The 18887-nt window shown below is 37.4% G+C and overlaps 1 protein-coding gene across 7 annotated transcripts in view; it reads left to right on the top strand.

Annotated features, from left to right (window-relative positions):
• The window catches only part of Hnrnpr (heterogeneous nuclear ribonucleoprotein R), a 31085-nt gene extending 16694 nt beyond the window's left edge, over window positions 1-14391 (top strand). For 3 of the 7 annotated variants that reach the window (XM_017802054.2, XM_017802055.2, XM_017802056.2), the window contains 5 exons: window positions 2028-2163; window positions 4757-4971; window positions 10126-10275; window positions 12878-12999; window positions 13129-14391. In XM_017802054.2, the coding sequence (XP_017657543.1) occupies window positions 2028-2163; window positions 4757-4971; window positions 10126-10275; window positions 12878-12999; window positions 13129-13741 (1236 nt within the window). In that variant the 3' untranslated portion in view covers window positions 13742-14391. Of the gene's footprint in view, window positions 1-1913; window positions 2164-4756; window positions 4972-10125; window positions 10276-12877; window positions 13000-13128 lie in introns of all 7 variants that reach the window. The other 4 variants (XM_008848581.3, XM_029553770.1, XM_008848579.3 and 1 more) reach the window with 3 other exon arrangements.
• The last annotated feature ends 4496 nt before the right edge of the window (window positions 14392-18887 follow it).

Here is an 18887-nt window from a genome sequence, read left to right as displayed (position 1 = left end):
ACAGGGCTTATACCGAGTTCAATATTGTATAACTATTAATTCAACTGCGAACCTAGAAACTTACAGCCACTTGTGAAAGAGATGTACTTTTGCTCTGGTACTGAATACTGAATGTGTTAAAGCTGTAGTGAAAAGCTTCTAATCATGTAGTTATTAAAAATTAAAAAAGTATAATGATTAAAAAAAATAAAGTTTGGAAGACTCCGGAGAAAAAAAAAGACCAAAAAGAAAGAAGAAAAAAGAAAAGTAAAAACAATCCCCAAGAACTGTTACAGAAAGTCTCCCATAATTCTAAGAAACTATTTACTAGGTTGGTGTTAGCACCAATAGACTCAGCAGTTTACAAAAAAAAATCAATTTTGGTTTTTGGTTTTAGACAAAAACAATGCCAGTTCTTGCTGTTAAACTTTAGGAGTATTAAAGTATCTTGGATGCTTGTTCTAAGAGAACGTAACTGGGTGACAGTGACTTTTAGGACTCGGTTTATGAAATAGTATGAATCCGTTCTATTTTTGTCACAAGCTAGTCAAACAAAAGGTAAAACAAAATTCTAATTGCATTTTTGTTTCAAAGCAGTTGGTTTTTCTGATTGTAATTCCGCCTTTTCTGTGTAGTTGTCAGCCTTGTACTGCTTTTCTTCTCTGGGACTTTGGGCTAGTTTACTTGGTAGAGCAGTAGTATCAAAGTTCTGTCGACAATGTCTTTATTCCCAGGTATAAAGATAACTCTCAGTATGAAAATTACAGTGTCTTTGTTTTTCAGTAGGTTTCTTGCCAGACACCTGAGGTAGCACAGTGTAGCAGTCCTCGCTTGTCCTTCTAGCACAGCCTTTTCCACAAGGCTTTTGGTTTCATTAGTGAGCTCTGAGTTAGTTCCTTCCAGGCTTGGCCTAGATTTTAGTTTTGTTTTTTAAAAATATTTTTAAATATTTTATTATTTTTATTTTATGTGTATGAGTATATTGTCTGCATGTAGGTAGGTAAGTGTACCTGTGTCATGCCAGTGCCTGTGAAGGTCAGAAGAGGCTGTCGGATCCCCTGGAACCGGAGTTACAGACAATTGTTAGCTGCCATGTGGGTGCTGGGATTTGAACCCGGGTCTTCTACAAGAACAGCCAGTGTTCTTAACTGTTGAGCCATCTCTCCAGCCCCAGATTTTAGTTTTTATGGTAGATTTTGCTCTTCAAACTTGTTTATTCAATATTAAGAAAATTTCAAGGCTTTATTTTCTCATTTTTGACAGTATATGGATGACTTTTTTAATCATCTCTTTTAGTAAACTAATGGTAAGTAATGTTAAAGCATAAGAAGCTAAAGTTAAGGAAGCTGTCACTATTGTGATTTCAGATAAAACTTTTTTTTTTTTTTTTTTGTTGAGACAGGGTCTCTCTGTAGCCCCAGCTGGCCTGAAACTCACTTTGTAGACCTTGAACTCAAAGAGCTCCGCCTACCTCTGCCTCCCCAGTGCTGGGATTAAAGGTGTACCCCCCCCACTGGATAAAACATTTTTTATTCCTGCCTTCATAAAATTTTGAAAGTCTTTTGATACAGTTTATAACTTTATTTAGAATTGTAGTTTGTATACAGTGTGAAATTCTTGTGAATTTCTATTGCATTGATTAGATGTAATTGTTCCTTTTTATATATTATTGTTTTGACTATTGCTTATCTATATCTAATTTCATCCTCAAGGACTCTGAATAATCAATTTCAGGTTCTTTCTGAAATTCTCTGGAAAAGAATTTTCAGGTAGATAAAATTGAAGAAATATTCAATGTTAAAACGAATAGCTTTGAGTCCTTTTTATATGGATAAGCAGCGGAGGTTACAAAACCAAGCTAAAACAAGAGATTTTAACAGTGAAGTTTAAACTATACATTGATTTTGCGGCAAGCATAAGGGAACTTGGAGAAGGCTGGTCCTATTTGGGATCTCCGTCTCATGATGGATCCACTGTCTGGTCAGAACAGAGGGTACGCATTTATCACCATCTGTGGAAAGGAAGCTGCCCAGGAAGCAGTTAAATTGTGTGACAGCTATGAAATTCGCCCTGGTAAACACCTTGGAGTGTGCATTTCTGTGGCAAACAACCGACTTTTTGTTGGATCCATTCCAAAGAATAAGACTAAAGAAAACATTCTGGAAGAGTTCAGTAAAGTCACAGGTAAAACAAAACTGTATTTAGAATTAGTTTGCAGAAATCTGTTGTATTATTTGTAAAATGTTTAAGTTCCCCTAAAGGAGATGACTACTAAACTAGGAATTAACATTTCCATATCTGAGTTGCTTCCTTTCTGCTTATAGCCGGGCTAAACTCCTGAGTGTTGCTGATTTTACAGAATTTTTCTTTTACTTTGTCTTAATTGAAACTTGGCCTTTGCTGGAGCCTTTACTCTCTAGCCGTTAAATGAAAGCTTTTTCTTCCAGTAAGCATTGTGCTTCAGGATTAGGGAGAGGAGAGTTAATTCTTCCTATTGACTTGTCTAGATGATTTAATATATTTTCTAATTTTAAATCTGTGGAGTTGATTGAGAAGTATATTTTATATAACAGGTAACATTAATTGTGTGACTGGTGCATGCCTATATTTCTAGCACTTGGGAGGTAGAGGCAGGAGGATCAGGAGTTTGTCAGGGCCAGCCTTGACTACATAACTAGAGGGCATAACAACCTGGGACACATGGGACCTTACCTCAAAGAACAACAAAACAAATGATATTTATATGCAATCTTTTTATAAGGTAATAAGATCATATTTTTAATTATTACAAATGATTCATCCTATTTTTTATTCCAACTTTTAAAATGTTGAGATTTGGCAAGATGGCTCAGCAAGGAGGGTGCTTATTGCAGGCCTGATGACCTGAGTTCAGTCCCCAAATCCCACACATCAGCAGGAGAGAACTGATCTCTGAGCGATGCCCTCTGATGTCCACACATGGGCATTGGGCCTTCCCTCTTCCCCTTTCCCTTCTTCTCCTCCTCCTCCTGCTCATCTTCTTTTTCTTCTTCCTCCTCTCTCTGATACACACACACACTAAATAGATAAGAAAAAAATGTTGAGATTGACTGATTACTATTGTGATTTGAACACACTATTGTAGCCTACTGCCTCCACTTATGAAAACCAGTATTCTGTGTTTTTGTCATCCAAACAGACCACCGTCTCAGCCCTTCCTTGAAGCTGTCATCTATTGTTCTTCTGGTTTCGCCCTTTCTTTAACCTGAAGATTACTCTGGGCTTAAATTCTTTAGCTTGTGTCCTAAATTGATTTATTCTTAGTATCAGTATGAATGACCTATCTAAGGCCAGACTCTGGGTTTCTTGATCACTTTATTTCTAGTCCTTTACCTCAGTTCTTCATGTCCTGAATGCATCTGGATCTTTTCACTAGAAATTCTACTCAGTCTGCAATCTTGACCTCCCCCTAATGCCCATTGTAATTATGTTAGTCAATTCCTTGCAGACACAGATTATTAGCAGTTCTTTCCAGCTTCTTCTACTCACTCTTTCAGCAGGTGCCTAAAATGCCTGCTAAATAGTGGAATTCAAAGGTGAATAAGGGACCTGGTCTTTGTCATCTCCATTCTGGGAAAGGAGTTAAGACCAAACAATTAAGTATTTCCTCATTCTGGTAAAATACTTTGAAGGAGTAAATACAGATTATCTACAAAATAACTACTATATCTGTTTCCATGGTTATGGATAGATTTTTCTGATTAAGTGATAATTCTTTATTTGTTTGAGGCAGGGTCTTCCTGTAACTGAGTGCTGGAAGTAAAGGCATGCGCCCTCCCCAGGCCTAGCTGATACGGCGATATTTCAAGCAGTAAGAGCAAGCATGTCAGATGTCCAAACCAAGAAAGAATTTGGTATATTAAAATAGTGTTCTTCAGAAGGTGAAATGAAAAGCAGAGTTACATGAGATGAAGTTGGCAGTGTTCTTGGAGATGGTATAAATCCATCTAGGGAAATGAGATGGGAAAAAAAAGTAAATGTGCTTGGAATTGGATAGGAGAAATGAACTAAAAATGTTGAGAATATCTTAACGTTTTCCAGTTTGAGGACTTACCTAGTGGATAGCATTGTTTATTAGAGAGGGGAGCCTGGGGAAAGTAGATTTGGGGTGTAGTAGTGCTGTTCAGGACATAAGAAATCTGTCTAGGACATCAAACAGGACATGTAAGCTGGAGCTTAAGGTAAGACTGGACTCCAAATCTAAGCATTTGTTTGTAAGGGTACAGATAGTATTTAGAATTAGGGCTAGCTCACAGAACCTAGAAAGAACATACATGGGAGGAGGACAAAGGCAAAGGACTAAAATTGGAGAAGAGTAAGCCAGCACCTTCGTTGTTGATGAAAGCAGTAGCTGCGAGCAATAATGAAGGTTCTTTCTGTCGCGATTAGTTGTTGAAAGTTAGTTCTTTCGCATTTATGTGAATAATTGGGGTTTTGAGGTCCTGATACTGCTATTCTAAATTATGAACTCATGTATGCCAATTACTTGAAAATGTTGTAGAATAATGTCAAAATGTAGTAGTGGGACCTGTTGTATATGGCTCCACTTTTAGAACCCTAAAATCAATAGGGAACATATAATATTGTCCCAAACCTCATATCTGATAATGCTGATCTAATGTTAACTATTTTGAGGCTTCTTCAATGACATTTTTTTTTGCTCATTGGCAAGTGGATTTAGGTCTACCTATTCGCTAGACGTGTGGTGGATGCTTTTGGCTTATATATCTGGCTGTTGGTTTAACAGAGGGTTTGGTGGACGTTATTCTCTATCATCAACCCGATGACAAAAAGAAGAATCGGGGGTTCTGCTTCCTTGAATATGAGGATCACAAGTCAGCAGCACAAGCCAGACGCCGGCTGATGAGTGGAAAAGTAAAAGTATGGGGAAATGTAGTCACAGTGGAATGGGCTGACCCTGTGGAAGAACCAGATCCAGAAGTCATGGCCAAGGTAAATACAGCTTCCTGGGGGTGGGAGCAGGTTATCACTTCAATTTTGTGCTCCAAATAAAGCTCAAAATTTGTGATAATAAATACAAATAATAGCTCTTGACTATAATTGATGATTCAGTGTTGAAAGTGGTGACCCGTCTTGTTACCTAGTTAATTTCCACTAATCCTTTTCCTACAGATCAGATATGCCAAAGGAATGGAAACTAAATCTCCTCAATTATTTAATATATACCATGTATTTATTTAGTGTTAGACACCATGAAGAATACAATTCAGTGCCTGCTTCCCCTTCCCTTTTTTCTTTTTAGACAATCTTTCTATTCAGACCATATTGGCTGGAGCTTACTGTGTAGCCTAGGTTGGCCTTGAACTCAAATCCTCTGCTGCAATCTCCTGAGTGCTGGTAATGCAGGCATGTACTGCCCATACTGTGACTTTTTTTTTTTTTTTTTTCTTTTTTAGACAGCGTCTCCTTGTAGCCCCAGCTGGCCTGGAACTCACTATGTAGACCAGGCCTGGCCTAGAACTCACAGAGCTCTGCCTGCCACTGCCTCCTGAGTGCTGGGATTAAAGGCGATTGTGACTCTTATTACATGGCCATGAATTATATTTTATTTAGATTTATAGGTAATTTCTTATTTTAATATGCCCAGTTTCCTTTAGAGTATTATCCCCATGAAGAAAGGCAAAGGATTGTTATGCTTGGTGTTACTTGATAGTGGCAAAATATGCACGACTAATCTTATAGAGGGCTCTGTCTCCTTGTTCTACACTTAAACATTGTCAGGATCTTTGCTTGAGTCAGGCCGTGCTGTGAGTCCTGGCTCTTAGGCTTTCCTTTAGGTAACTCCTGGGATTGAAGGCCTGTTTCAGAGTTGCATGTGCTGCTTGCAGTGAGTTCTTGAGTACTTTGGTATGGCTTTTCCCTCGGTGAGGCAAGCAACTTTATGGTTATAAATTAGTGGTTGGGTGCTTCATGACTGGAAATTTTTTGCTTTGAGCTTTTTATTCCAGATTTTGAGGAGGTAGATGGTCACTCTAGTTTGGAGAACCCTGATTTATACCAGTATGGTATAGAGTCTTTGTATGCAAAGACATCTTTGGATCAAGACCCATTGAGAATAAAATGGAGAGGCTCTCCGGAGCGCTGCTCAGTGTCTTCTATCTGCTAGTCCTTTCCTAGATGAGAATCTAGGAAGAGACTTGAGAGTTAAAATAGACATGTTTTTTTTACTTTCTTTAATTAGCTTGATTTCAATTCCTGTTGTTTCTTCTAGTACATAATGGCTTTGAGGTAACTTTAGATGTCTTCTGATTTATTTGGGCTGGATAAGTCTCTTAAGATACCCTACAGCTTTGAATCCACCAATACAAGCAAAGCATAATGCTCTGTTGCTTTTTAAAACAAAGATATCGAAGAGTAAAAGGGTGTATTTTGTATTAGGGCACAATAAAATCTGGAAGTCTCACAGTACAGCTAGTAATTTGCTTTATCCATCACTTTTTAAAAATTAAATACTTTATTATTTTTATGTGTACGCGTATATTGCCTGTGTGTCGGTAAGTGCACCCGTGTTGTGAAATCCCCATGGAGGACAGAAGAGGCTGTCATATCCCCTGGAACTGGAGTTAGGACAGTTGTTAGCTGCCATGTGGGTGCTGGAATTCAAACCCTGGCCTTTTGCAAAAACAACCAGTGTTCTTAACCACTGAGCCAGCTCTCCAGCCCTTATTGATCATTTTTTTACCTATTGCCTTCTACCTTTGAGGTAGAAGTCCATCCTAAATTCTTCCAACCCCGTCAGAAAACCTCAAGATTTTAATATTGTAGCTATGTTTTTCTAGCTTAAATGGGTTTCAGGAGGGCTGGGGATGTAGGTAGAGTACTTGCCTAGCAGACAGGAAGATCTGGGTTCCATCTCCAATACCACATAAAACTGGGCATGGTGGTGTGCTTTGGAGGCAGAGTTAGGAGAATCAGAAGTAGCTCATTGTTGCTCTTTGGTACAGAGGGAGTTTTGAGACAGAAACAAGGTTTCAAAGTGGAAAGGAGACCTCTGCAAACTTGGAATTGAATAAAATTGACATCTTAATTTCTAATTGCAAAAAAAGGGTATATTATGGTAAAACTTCAGTTCTTTACCCATAAATGTTACAACTTACTGAGAATTCTTTGCTATGTATGTCACAGTCAAATGAAACTCAAACAAACCTCAAACAGGTACCCTTTTTCTTACTGAATATTTAACTTAGTTTTTAAAATATTTTATTACTATTAATTTTTTATGTGTGTGAGTGTATTGCCTGAATATATGTAAATGCACCCATGTCATACAATGCCTGCAGAGGTCGGAGGAGGGCGTTGAATCCCCTGGAACTGGAGTTACAGATGGTTGTTTAGCCTCCATGTGGGTGCTGGGAATCAAACTCCCATCTTCTGCAAGAGCAGCCAGTGCTCTTAACCACTGAGTCATCCCCCCAGCCCTTAACTTTTTAAAATTACAATATTTTTGCTGCTCTGTGCCTTTCAGGAGTTCAGACCCATGCCCTTGCACATGCTAAGCAAACACTCTACCACTGAGGGGGAAGAGAAAAAAAAAATCCAGGCCAAGTTACAGTTACAAACAAATAATGACTGGTGGGTGGGAGGGTGATAGAGCACTTGACTGGAATGAGCAAGGCCTGGGTTTAATCCCTGGCACTGCAAAAATGTGAATAATCCAGTGTGAGCCTGTCTAGTGGAAGCCAGATCTTCATCTGATAGCATGGAACAAAATTAAGGGCACAGGTAGAGGTATAGTATGTGAATTGGGTTTTGTTTTTGCTTTCTTTTGTCTTGAATTGATATCTTCTCAAATCCTTCTTAATCATATAGCCCTTTCTGAGGCAACAGCTTGTTCAGTGTGTATTTGCTATTTTTTTCCTTGATGGGTCTTAGTTTAAAAAAAAAAAAATAGCCAGGTATGGTGGCACACACCTTTATTCCCAGCACTTGGGAGGCAGAGGCAGGCAGATCTTTGTGAGTTAGAGGCCAGCCTGGTCTACATAGCAAGCAAGTTCCAGGCCAGCTGGGGCTACAGGGAGACCCTGTCTCAAAAGGAAAAAAAAAAAAAAAAATCAATCAATAAATAATAATAAATTATATAGAAAAGTATAGACAAACCCTGCCCTCCTGTCTCTCATATCCCATTTCCCCTATAAAGTATTCAGTTTAAAAAATTGTAGAGGGGCTGGAGATACAGCTCAACGGTTAAAAACACTGGCTCTTCTTGGAGAAGACTCGGGTTCAAATCTCAGCACCCACATGGCAGTTAACTGTCTGTAACTCCAGTTCCAGGGGATCCAACAGCCTCTTCTGTCCTCCACGGGCATTGCACTACATGACATGGGTGCACTTACCTACACGGAGGCAATACACAAATACACAGAAAATAAAAATAATAAAATATTTAAAAAAAAGTTGTAGGTAATGGGGCTGGAGAGATGGCTCAGTGGTTAAGAAAGCTGACTGTTCTTGCAGAAGACCTGGGTTCGAATCCCAGCACCCAGATGGCAGCTAACAACTGTCCATAACTCCAGTTCCAGGGAATCTGACAGCCTCTTCTGTCCTCTGTGGGCATTGTATGACATGGGTGCACTTACCTACAAGCAGGCAATATAGGCATACACATAAAATAAAAATGATAAAATTTAAAAAATTGCAGATAATCTTTTGAGTGTTTCCTTAGACAAGTATAGGCAAATATGAGTATGTTACTTTCCCAATTCTTACATGAGCGGTTGCTGGTAGCCACTTGTATTCATTAACCTGTGCCTGCTTTATTCACCATTTTATTTGATCAGCTCTAGGAAAACACACCATCATTATATGTAACACTAAAACATTCTGTGATGCCGCCAATTACATTGGCACAGTGGTTGCTTATTTCATTGACAAAGTTGTGTTTTCTGTTTCAGAGATGTAAAAAGTTGAGAAAAAAACATGACTTTGCAACAGTATATCCTGGCTCTCTATCAGCTTGTAGAGCTGCTCTTGTTAATCTACCATAGCATACCCAGTCCTAGAGAGGCTTTGGGTTGTTTCTACTTTATTGTTATTACTGTAGTAAATAAGCTTGTGTTATATCAGTTGGTACAGTACAAATATATTTTATATAATAGCTTCTTAAGTGAGAATTGTAGGCTAAATGTGATTATTAAGATATTTCCACATTCCCTGGTGTAGGTGTTGCTCATCCTTAACAAAATAATGGCATTTTGCCAGTCTAGTAATAAATCTTAGTGCTGTTGATGCTATGTTATTGGATTTGAATGTTTAATGTATTTGAATAGCTGTATGTATATCTTTATGAATCATGTAGTCGTGAGTTTTGCCTTTTTTTTCGTTCATTTGTTGACGTTTTTCTAATTTTCTGGTGCTCTGAGGCATCTCTTTGTGAGTAAATTGCAAATATTTTTTCATATTTGTCATTTGTCTTCTGACTTTATGATGGATTTTGCCATGTATGGCTGTTTTAAGTAGTTGTATTATTCCTTTATTTGGGTTCTAGATTATCAGGCATAAGGCTGTCCCATGCTATAAAAGAATCACCCTTGTTCCTCTAACATTTACTACCTTTTGGTCTGTTTAGAATTTATCTTAGTATATAATGTGAACTATGGACCAACTTTTCATCTTTTTCCCCGCGTTAATGCTCCTTTTGCTCAATGATTTAAGCATTGTAGTTTATTCCTAGATTTTGTTCTATCCCCCCATCTCCATGGTAGTTTTTGCTTGTAGAGTTTTTAATATGAACATGCCCAGTTCTAGGGGAGAAAACAGAAAAACTTATTGGTGGGTAGTTGTGTTAAATTTTCAAATTACCAGTAATAATTACACATGGGTTCATTCAGTGGTAGCTGTTCTAATGACAGGTTTAGGAGAAGGCAGGAACCAACAATTCATACAAGTCAATTACTTTTTTAAAAGCCTAAATAAATTGGTAGCTAATACAGGAATCATTTTCTTGATGTTTCTCATCCATTCTATGACTGCACGTTTAGCACTTAATGATTTATAGTAGAAAAGCCTGTGCCATAAAGACAAGAAGAAATGCTTTAATTTTTCAAATAAAGTTTAAGACTGCCACTTTTATGTATTTATTGCGATTAGGTAAAAGTTTTATTTGTGAGAAACTTGGCTACTACAGTGACAGAAGAAATATTGGAAAAGTCGTTTTCTGAATTTGGAAAACTCGAGAGAGTGAAGAAGTTAAAAGACTATGCATTTGTTCATTTTGAAGACAGAGGAGCTGCTGTTAAGGTAGAAATTTTGAAATTTTTCTTACTTGTTTTTTAAACTTGGTAGACACATAAAGTAACTTAGATTTTTTTTTTTTTTAAGATTTATTTTTAATTATTTGTATATGGAGAGGTTTATGTGCTCATGTGAGTGCAGATGCCCTTGGGGTCCAGAAGAGGGTGTCATATCTCCTGGAGTTGGAGTTACAGGCCATTGTGAGCTGTTCAGCATGGGTGCTGGGAGCCAAACTTGGTTCCTCTGCAAGTATTCTTTTTTTGAACTTGCTATGTAGACCAGGCTGGCCTTGAACCCACAAAGGTCCTCCTGCCTCTGTCTCCTGAGTGCTGGCATTAAAGGTATGCACCACTATGCACAGGCAAGATCAGTACTCTTAACTACTTTCTCTTCAGTCCCGTAAAGTAATTGGTTTGAGAGAGAGAAAATGAATATGTTTATATTTGCATCTGTGTTGCTCTAGATGGAACTCAAGCACAACATGCTAGGCAAGTGCTTTCTACAAAGCCATACCCCAACTCTGGCCTTTAACTTTTGCCAAACTGGAACACATGCTCTTGTGGGTTTTGTTTTGTTTTGTTCTCTCTCTTTCTCTCTCTCTCTCTCTCTCTCTCTCTCTCTCTCTCTCTGTCTCTCTCTCTCCTCCCCCTCCCTCTCCTTCCCTCCCTCCTCTCTATCCCCCCCTCTATTTTGAGACAGTCTCAACTATATAATCCTGGCTGGCCTGGAATTTGCTATGTAGACCAGGCTGGTCCTAAATTCAGATCCTCTTGCCCTCTGTCCCCAAGTACTGGGATTAAAGGCCTCTGCCACCTCACCGTGCTGGAACTCTTAATAATGTAACATAACTACATTTGTGATCTCAGGTAAGTTATCTTTTCATTTCTATTGTTTTTGTAAGCCCAACATTTTAGGTAACATGATGCTTTTGAAAATATTACAAGGCACAAAAATTAACTACTGTGCATACCTAAGTAGATAGTAAGTTTGCTGCTTGTTTACTTCAGTTTTTTGTTTGTTTTGGTCTTTTTGAAACAGGGTCTCCCTGTAGTGCCAGCTGGCCTGGAACTCACTATGTAGACCAGGCTGGCCTTGAACTCCTGATATCCTCCTGCCTCAGATTAAAGGCATGCACCATCGTGTCCGATCAATTTAATTTTTTTATCAAAATACTTGGAAAAATCATTGGGACATTGGTTGATTTATTTCCTTCCTTCCTCCCTCCCTCCCTCCCTCTTCCTTCTTTCCTGTCATCCTTCCATCTAGCTCTATGCAAATTCTGGTCAGTTCTCCTGCCTTAGCTTTCCAAGTGTTGAGATTACAGGCATGTGTCACCCCAACCAGCACATTTTTTATGAATAGAGTGTTTTAGTATGCATGCCTAAGGAAGAGGAGGAAGGTTGTATAGAGAAACAAGAGATAATAGTGAAGAAGGAACCTGAAACTTGAAGTATGGCAGCAGTTGTTAAGTAAAGTAACAGGAATAGAGGCTGATGATGCAGGCCTGAATCCCAGCTACTTGGAAGGCTGAGGCAGGAGAATCCCAAGTTCAAACTTGGCCTGGACAACAGAGTATGTTCAAGGCCAGCCTGTCTAGAGTAACTAGTGAGTCTTCTCTAAAAACAAAGGCTGGGACTGTAGCCCATTGATAGTTTGCCTAGCATGTCAAAGGCTCTGGGTTTGATTTCCAACTCCTTTAAAAAGAAAGTATGGTTCTTGCTTTCTTGGTGGTTGCTTAAGGCTTCACTAGCATTTTCTGGATGCTACTTTTAGCTGTGTAGGCATAGTAAATTTTATGTTACATATTGTGAAGGAAAACTAGACTTTTATCAGTATCTTGTTGAATTCCACTGAATTTCATTCAGTAACCTTTCCATTTCATATTCTTGAAACTTCTGTGCATGACCTGTGTATTGGATTACCACATGTTCATTTGAAATCTGAAGAGTTAATTTGGTTTGTATTTTATGCTGGCTTTTCCCCTGCTGTGAATTGTTAAGAACTTAGTTGTTTGAAATTACAGAGTTGCTACAGGCAATTCTTTGATCTTTTGGAACTATAACAGGAAAACATTGATTTTTGTTCTCAGAGTAGTTTATGTATAAGGTAGAAAGAAAGGAGTGCTAATTTGACAAATTAAAATAACAAATTGTTTAGTAAGATGAAATGACACATTTATATTATGCTTTAAAATACTGTTTCTTAGGGCTGGAGAGATGGCTCAGAGGTTAAGAACACTGGCTGTTCTTACAGAAGACCTGGGTTCGAATCCCAGCACCCACATGGCAGCTAACAACTGTCTGTAACTCCAGTCCCAGGGGATCCGACAGCCTCTTCTGTCCTCTGAGGGCATTGCCCCGACATGGGTGCACTTACCTACATGCAGGCAATACACGCATACACATAAAATAAAAATAAATAAAATTAAAATACTGTTTCTTAACCGGGTATGGTGGCAGAGGCAGGTGGATTTCTGGTCAGGCTGGTCTGTATAGCAGGCTCCAAGTAAGCTGAAGCTACAGGGAGACCCTGTCTCAAAAAGACCAAATAACATAACATAACATACTGTTTCTTTATAGGATAAATTTATTTTTATTATTTCTTACAGGCTATGGATGAAATGAATGGAAAAGAAATAGAAGGGGAAGAAATTGAAATTGTCTTAGCTAAGCCCCCAGACAAGAAAAGAAAAGAGCGTCAAGCTGCTAGACAGGCCTCTAGAAGCACTGCGTGAGTTTGTATTTTATTAGCTAGGTCTTTGAATAAGGAGTGACTTAACAGTGATCACGTTATGAAGTCAGGATGAGTCCTGAAGTAAACTCATCTGTTATTCTGTTTCTCCCTCCCTTCCATCACTAGGTATGAAGATTATTACTATCACCCTCCTCCCCGAATGCCACCTCCAATTAGAGGCCGAGGTCGTGGCGGAGGGAGAGGTGGATATGGCTACCCTCCAGATTACTATGGTTATGAAGACTACTATGATGACTACTATGGTTATGATTATCACGATTATCGTGGAGGCTATGAAGACCCCTACTACGGCTATGATGATGGCTACGCAGTAAGAGGAAGAGGAGGAGGAAGGGGAGGGCGAGGTGCTCCACCACCACCAAGGGGGCGGGGAGCACCACCTCCAAGAGGTAGAGCTGGCTATTCACAGAGGGGGGCACCTTTGGGACCACCAAGAGGCTCTAGGGGTGGCAGAGGGGGTCCTGCACAACAGCAGAGAGGCCGTGGTTCCCGTGGAGCTCGGGGCAATCGTGGGGGCAATGTAGGAGGCAAGAGAAAGGCAGACGGGTACAACCAGCCTGACTCCAAGCGTCGTCAGACCAACAACCAACAGAACTGGGGTTCCCAACCCATCGCTCAGCAGCCACTTCAACAAGGTGGTGACTATTCTGGTAACTATGGTTACAATAATGACAACCAAGAATTTTATCAGGATACTTATGGGCAACAGTGGAAATAGACAAGTAAGGGCTTGAAAATGATACTGGCAAGATACGATTGGCTCTAGATCTACATTCTTCAGAAAAAAATTGGCTAAACTGTTTCATCTTTAAGTAGCAGTTCGCTGCCATTTGTATTGAGCTGAAGAAATCACTATTGTGTACATACTCAAGTCTTTTTATTTTTCTTTTCATAAATGCTCTTGGACATTACTGGGCTTGCAGAGTTCCCTCATTCTGGGGTTACAGTGCTTTTATCATTTCAGGATTCATTTTAGCTTCAGAACAAGCTGTTAAATCATGATTTTGCAGAGCCTTTGGTTTGGACAGTTTTGTTTTTTTGGATTTGGAATAGATTCCATAGGAGTATGAAGTATGCTGTAAATAAAAGTACAAGCTAGTGCTTTGTCTTAGTAGTTTTAAGAAATTAAAGCAAACAAATTTAAGTTTTCTTGTATTGAAAATAACCTATGATTGTATGTTTTGCATTCCTAGAAGTAGGTTAACTGTGTTTTTAAATTGTTATAACTTCACACCTTTTTGAAATTCTGCCCTACAAAATTTGTTTGGCTTAAATGTCAAAGCCGTGACAATTTGTTCTTTGATGTGATTGTATTTCCAATTTCTTGTTCATGTAAGATTTCAATAAAACTCAAAAATCTATTCAAAACATTACCTATTTCAAATTCAATTGTGTCCTAAAACATTATTTTATTTGTAATCCTTGCAAGGAATACTGTTTTCAAAGTATAACTGCCTATGTGAGTGATCAAATTCATGCAAAATTTGTCTTTTCCAACATGTATTGTGGATATCAGATTGAGAATTAGTCTAAATTCAAGTATTCCAAATAGCATTTTATTGATTGATGTTTCCTCATAATCTCTTCTAATTTTGAAATTTTATCCATAAAAAGAAAACAAAACAGATTCAGAGGTCTTTGAACAGGTATTGGATAATTCGATAATTTGCATTAAAGTGGAGCTGGGGAAGCAGACTGCAATTTATTCTGACCCACATTCTTCCCATATCAAGGATAATTTGTGACTGAAGACCTTATTGGCTGGATAAGTGAATGAACAGACAGAGAAAACTTAGTATTGTGGCATCATTTGCACTGCGGACTAAATTCAAGTTTTAGTATTCATGATCAACACAACCACTTCAGTTATTGGTTTAGGAACATAATTTCCTATTGCTATATAAACTTGCTTTTGGAAGCTGTCTTGCCTTATAAAAGGCTTTTAAATATCTAGTAGTTATAGCTCTTTCTGTTAATACCTCTTTATTTTTATATTTTTACTATGTCTAATGGCTAAATTTTTGTTGGCCAAGTGATAACATCTATTTCCTTAAGAAATTTTGATATAGTCTAATGCCTTTTTTGCTTCAGAATGAAAGAGAAAAATAATATAAATTTCACAGGGCAAAAAGGTTGGGATCACTTTGAATTTATTTTTTTCTTTTGGTGCTGGGAACTGAACCCAGGGCCTTGCACATGCTAAACATACATTCTACTATTGAGCTTTACCCCTATCCCCTTGAAAATATTTTTAATTATAAAAATATAAGCCACTGGAAATAATTAAAATGAATGCTCTCATTTTATTCTTTGTTCCTGTTTGGTGTCTTTTGTGATAGCCATATAATTTTTGAAATCATAAGCCATTTAAATTGCTTGTGAGCATGGTTAAATTATATTTTGGGTTTTATGTCTTTATTTTGAATTTTAAAATTAACATTTGCTGATGGAAACCAACATATTTCTTTTTCAAAGTTTGCTCATACAGTATAATAATTCAACAGGTCTTATTAATGGTCTTTTTCTAGAAGTTGATTAAGAAATTATGTGGCCTGTTGTAGTTGCAAGTTAGCATGAGTGTTCTTTGGTAGGGTTTATTTAGATTCTGAATTTTTTTTTTCCTATGCCCAGCCCATGTATATAAGCAAAGACACCAAATAATCTTTAAATGCTGCTTTTAAACCTTGAAAATAGAATTCGAAGCTTTCTAAGTCTAAATTGAACTTAGCTAAAACACCAGTTTTTCCCGGAAAGAACAAAATGTACACGTAAACTTGGAGTTAAGATTGATGTATATGGGCTTGTGAGATGGCTCAGTAGGTAAAGACACTTGCTGCCAAGCCTGATGATCTGAATTCAAGCCTCAGAACCCACATGGTGGAAAAGAGAAAACTGATTACCACAAGCTTTCCTCTAACTTCCGTAAGTGTACTGTGGTGTACACACATGCACACATGTGCACATACAATTACCACAAGTTGTCTTCTTACTTCATAAGTGTACTGTGGTATACACACATAAATAAATGTAAAAAAGTTTTTAAAATTAGATGTTTCTGTTAGTCACAAAGGAGAGATGGAAATGAATCTGAAAAGACAGTTTACTGTGCTTCTCCTCTAAAATACAGACCTTAGAAAAACAGTAAAATTCAAGTTCCATTTCAAAAATCCTTTAATTGTACATTATGTTTTGAATTAAATGGACACTTCCTTTTCTGTCCCTTTCACTAATTAGAAATATGTCTGCAGAGGCTTCCTTTAATATTTATGCTAATTGGGTTTTACTTATTTAACTTAAAAGCATAACCCTATAAACAAAATCTCTATAGAGTTTTTCCTACTTGACATCTAAATTATCACTTAGAGCAGCAGCCTTTGGAAAAATCAAGTGTTCAACATTTTATAGAACTCTTAACACTATGTAAACCTGAAACATGTCAATTGAGGAAAGCATTGTAGATTTGTACTAGGAAATTTTTAAAATTTATTTTTAAATAGGCATAAATTATGAGTTCTGAGGAATTTGACTTCCTGTTCTACCTTTCCACACCCCCCTCCCTTTTTTTTAAACAACTCCCAACCTGATTGATACACTCAGCTAGGAGCCTGTTACGCTAAAGGATGTATTGTAATGCCTATGTTGAGGTGGACCTTTTTGTAGGTATCCTCCTGACATGAACAATACCCTCCTTCCCCATAATGGAATGCTAATTTTTATTTGATCACTCATTTATAGCAGTTGTTTAAATGTGTAGATTTATATGAAGGTGTTCTAATTAAAAACTGAAAAGTTTTAATAAGTTGCCAGATTTTAATAAATTCAAGTTTACCCATCAAAAAATAAGAAAAATGAGTTATGGTTTTATAGGTTTTTTGTTTTTTTAAACAAAGACTTCAGCATAATTGTTTTTCATTTTTCTTAGTTACTGGGGTTATTCTGCAAAAGAAAGCCCAATGCTCTCTCCTAGTTATGGATAATTTTTCTCATTTGATTTTAGGATGTGAACCCTCTTAACAAAGATCAGCATGCATCAAAATAAATGACGTATTTTAAATTATAGAAGAAAAGGGTTGTAAAATTCCACTCCTGGCATAAAGCCTTACAAAATTATTCTTGAAACTCATATCATTTGCCTCCTGCCCACTTGAATATAATCATACCTATATTTTATTAATTGTGTATTATTTGTACAGCCAAACCCTTCCAGTAGATACTTGCTATAAGGCTATTCCCTATTTGTTACAAAGACTTGTAAATTTGTTAAAATTTGCCATTTATATTTTTCAAAGAGAATTTTATTATACTAAGCTGTTTAGTATTCTAAAGAAAACTAGCTGTGCTTACTGTTTGTATTGTACTTTATCGTTTAGTCTTTTCAAGTGAGCAGCTAAGAAAAAGCCTTATAGAAAGAGTGTACTGGATGTACAAATGTGTTTATGTTTCTCTAAGAATGGGAGCTTCTGTTAACTTAAGGGCAGAGTTCGGAGGAAACCAGTGGATTGGATGACTGACTGGCGAATCCAGAACAACAAATCTACTAACCAGACAGGTTTACTTTTCATTAGAAGTGTGTTGATGAGGTCTTACTTTTGAAATGCAAACACTAATTTAAAAATATTATTTAATATATTGGTCAGTAATTAATACAAATATTTAATTTGAAGTACTTATTTTAGAAGTATTTTTCTTTCTTATAACACACGTTTATATGTATATTATTTTGAGGTTACCAGAAGCTCTGGTTTTGCTTTGATTCTTTAATCATTTTCAGATATTGTCCAGAAATCTGCAAGTGTACTTTTCCTGTTTTAACTCCTTCCTTTTATCACCTGACTATCAGGGAAGCGATGTTGAGGCTGCCCTGACCTGACATGTCATGATGTCGACTTGCTAGGTGGGGTTCGCTGGGGACGATAACCAGTGGAACTGTTGGTAAGAACTTTTTTTTTCCTACTTTTTAAAATCAATAGTGGGGCATTAATTGTGGAAGAATGCTGCCCATATGTGGCAGTTATGTTGGCCTTATAGAAAAATAAGATTTAATATAAACCTATTCTCAGTAGGAACATATAATAAGACTTTCACTCATTCTCAGCTTAGTGGATCACCTGGAAAGGCCTGCAAATAGTAGTAGGGAAATAGTGAAGGTATTATTTATCAAGATAGACACCTTACAGTCTAGAACATCTGTTGGAGAGATAATGAAGTTGCTTTATTTTATTGTGATGTTTGTCTCTCTGGTATCATATTTATTATATTTTTGTTGGGTAACAGTGTAAAAGCATTTTAAACTTTACTGTGTGTACTACTTTAGTTAAAATTGGAAGGTATTACTAGACTGGAAGGTTTTTAATTCTCTAAAATCTTAATATTGTAAAATTAAACTTGAAAATTTTAGCAATTTAATTTAGAGGTAAATTGGTGTAATAAATTTGAGTCAAGAGGAAATTAGGTAGCTAAAATTTTAAGACCTTGAACATGAACAGAAGCACAGATGTGGAGCTGAGAGTCTAGCTCCGTTACAGAGCTTATACTTACCATGCTTCAGCACCCCCACTTCCCCTGCCCCCGCACAAAAACCCGTAAACCTCTCAGCTGATAGGATTAATAAATACTGATAACACGATTTCAGATTCGTGCTACAGAGTAAATCTTGTGCTGGAAGTGGTGCCACATGCCTGTAATCCTAGCACTTGGGACGCTGAGGCAAGATGATTGTCAGTTGCAGGCTAGCCTCAAAAAAACCAAGGCTAATTTGTAGTTGCTCGGTAGAGCACTTGCTTAGCATATCTGAGGTCCTAGGTTCAATCCTCAGTACTAAAAACAATTTAAGGAAAAAAAACCTCCCATTTTTCACTCTAGGG

This window comes from Nannospalax galili, unplaced genomic scaffold (assembly GCF_000622305.1).
Source record: "Nannospalax galili isolate Female #2095 unplaced genomic scaffold, S.galili_v1.0 scaffold184, whole genome shotgun sequence".
Taxonomy (NCBI): domain Eukaryota; kingdom Metazoa; phylum Chordata; class Mammalia; order Rodentia; family Spalacidae; genus Nannospalax; species Nannospalax galili.
The sequence above is the reverse complement of the archived record's forward strand: the minus strand, read 5'-3'. Positions and strand labels throughout refer to the sequence as shown.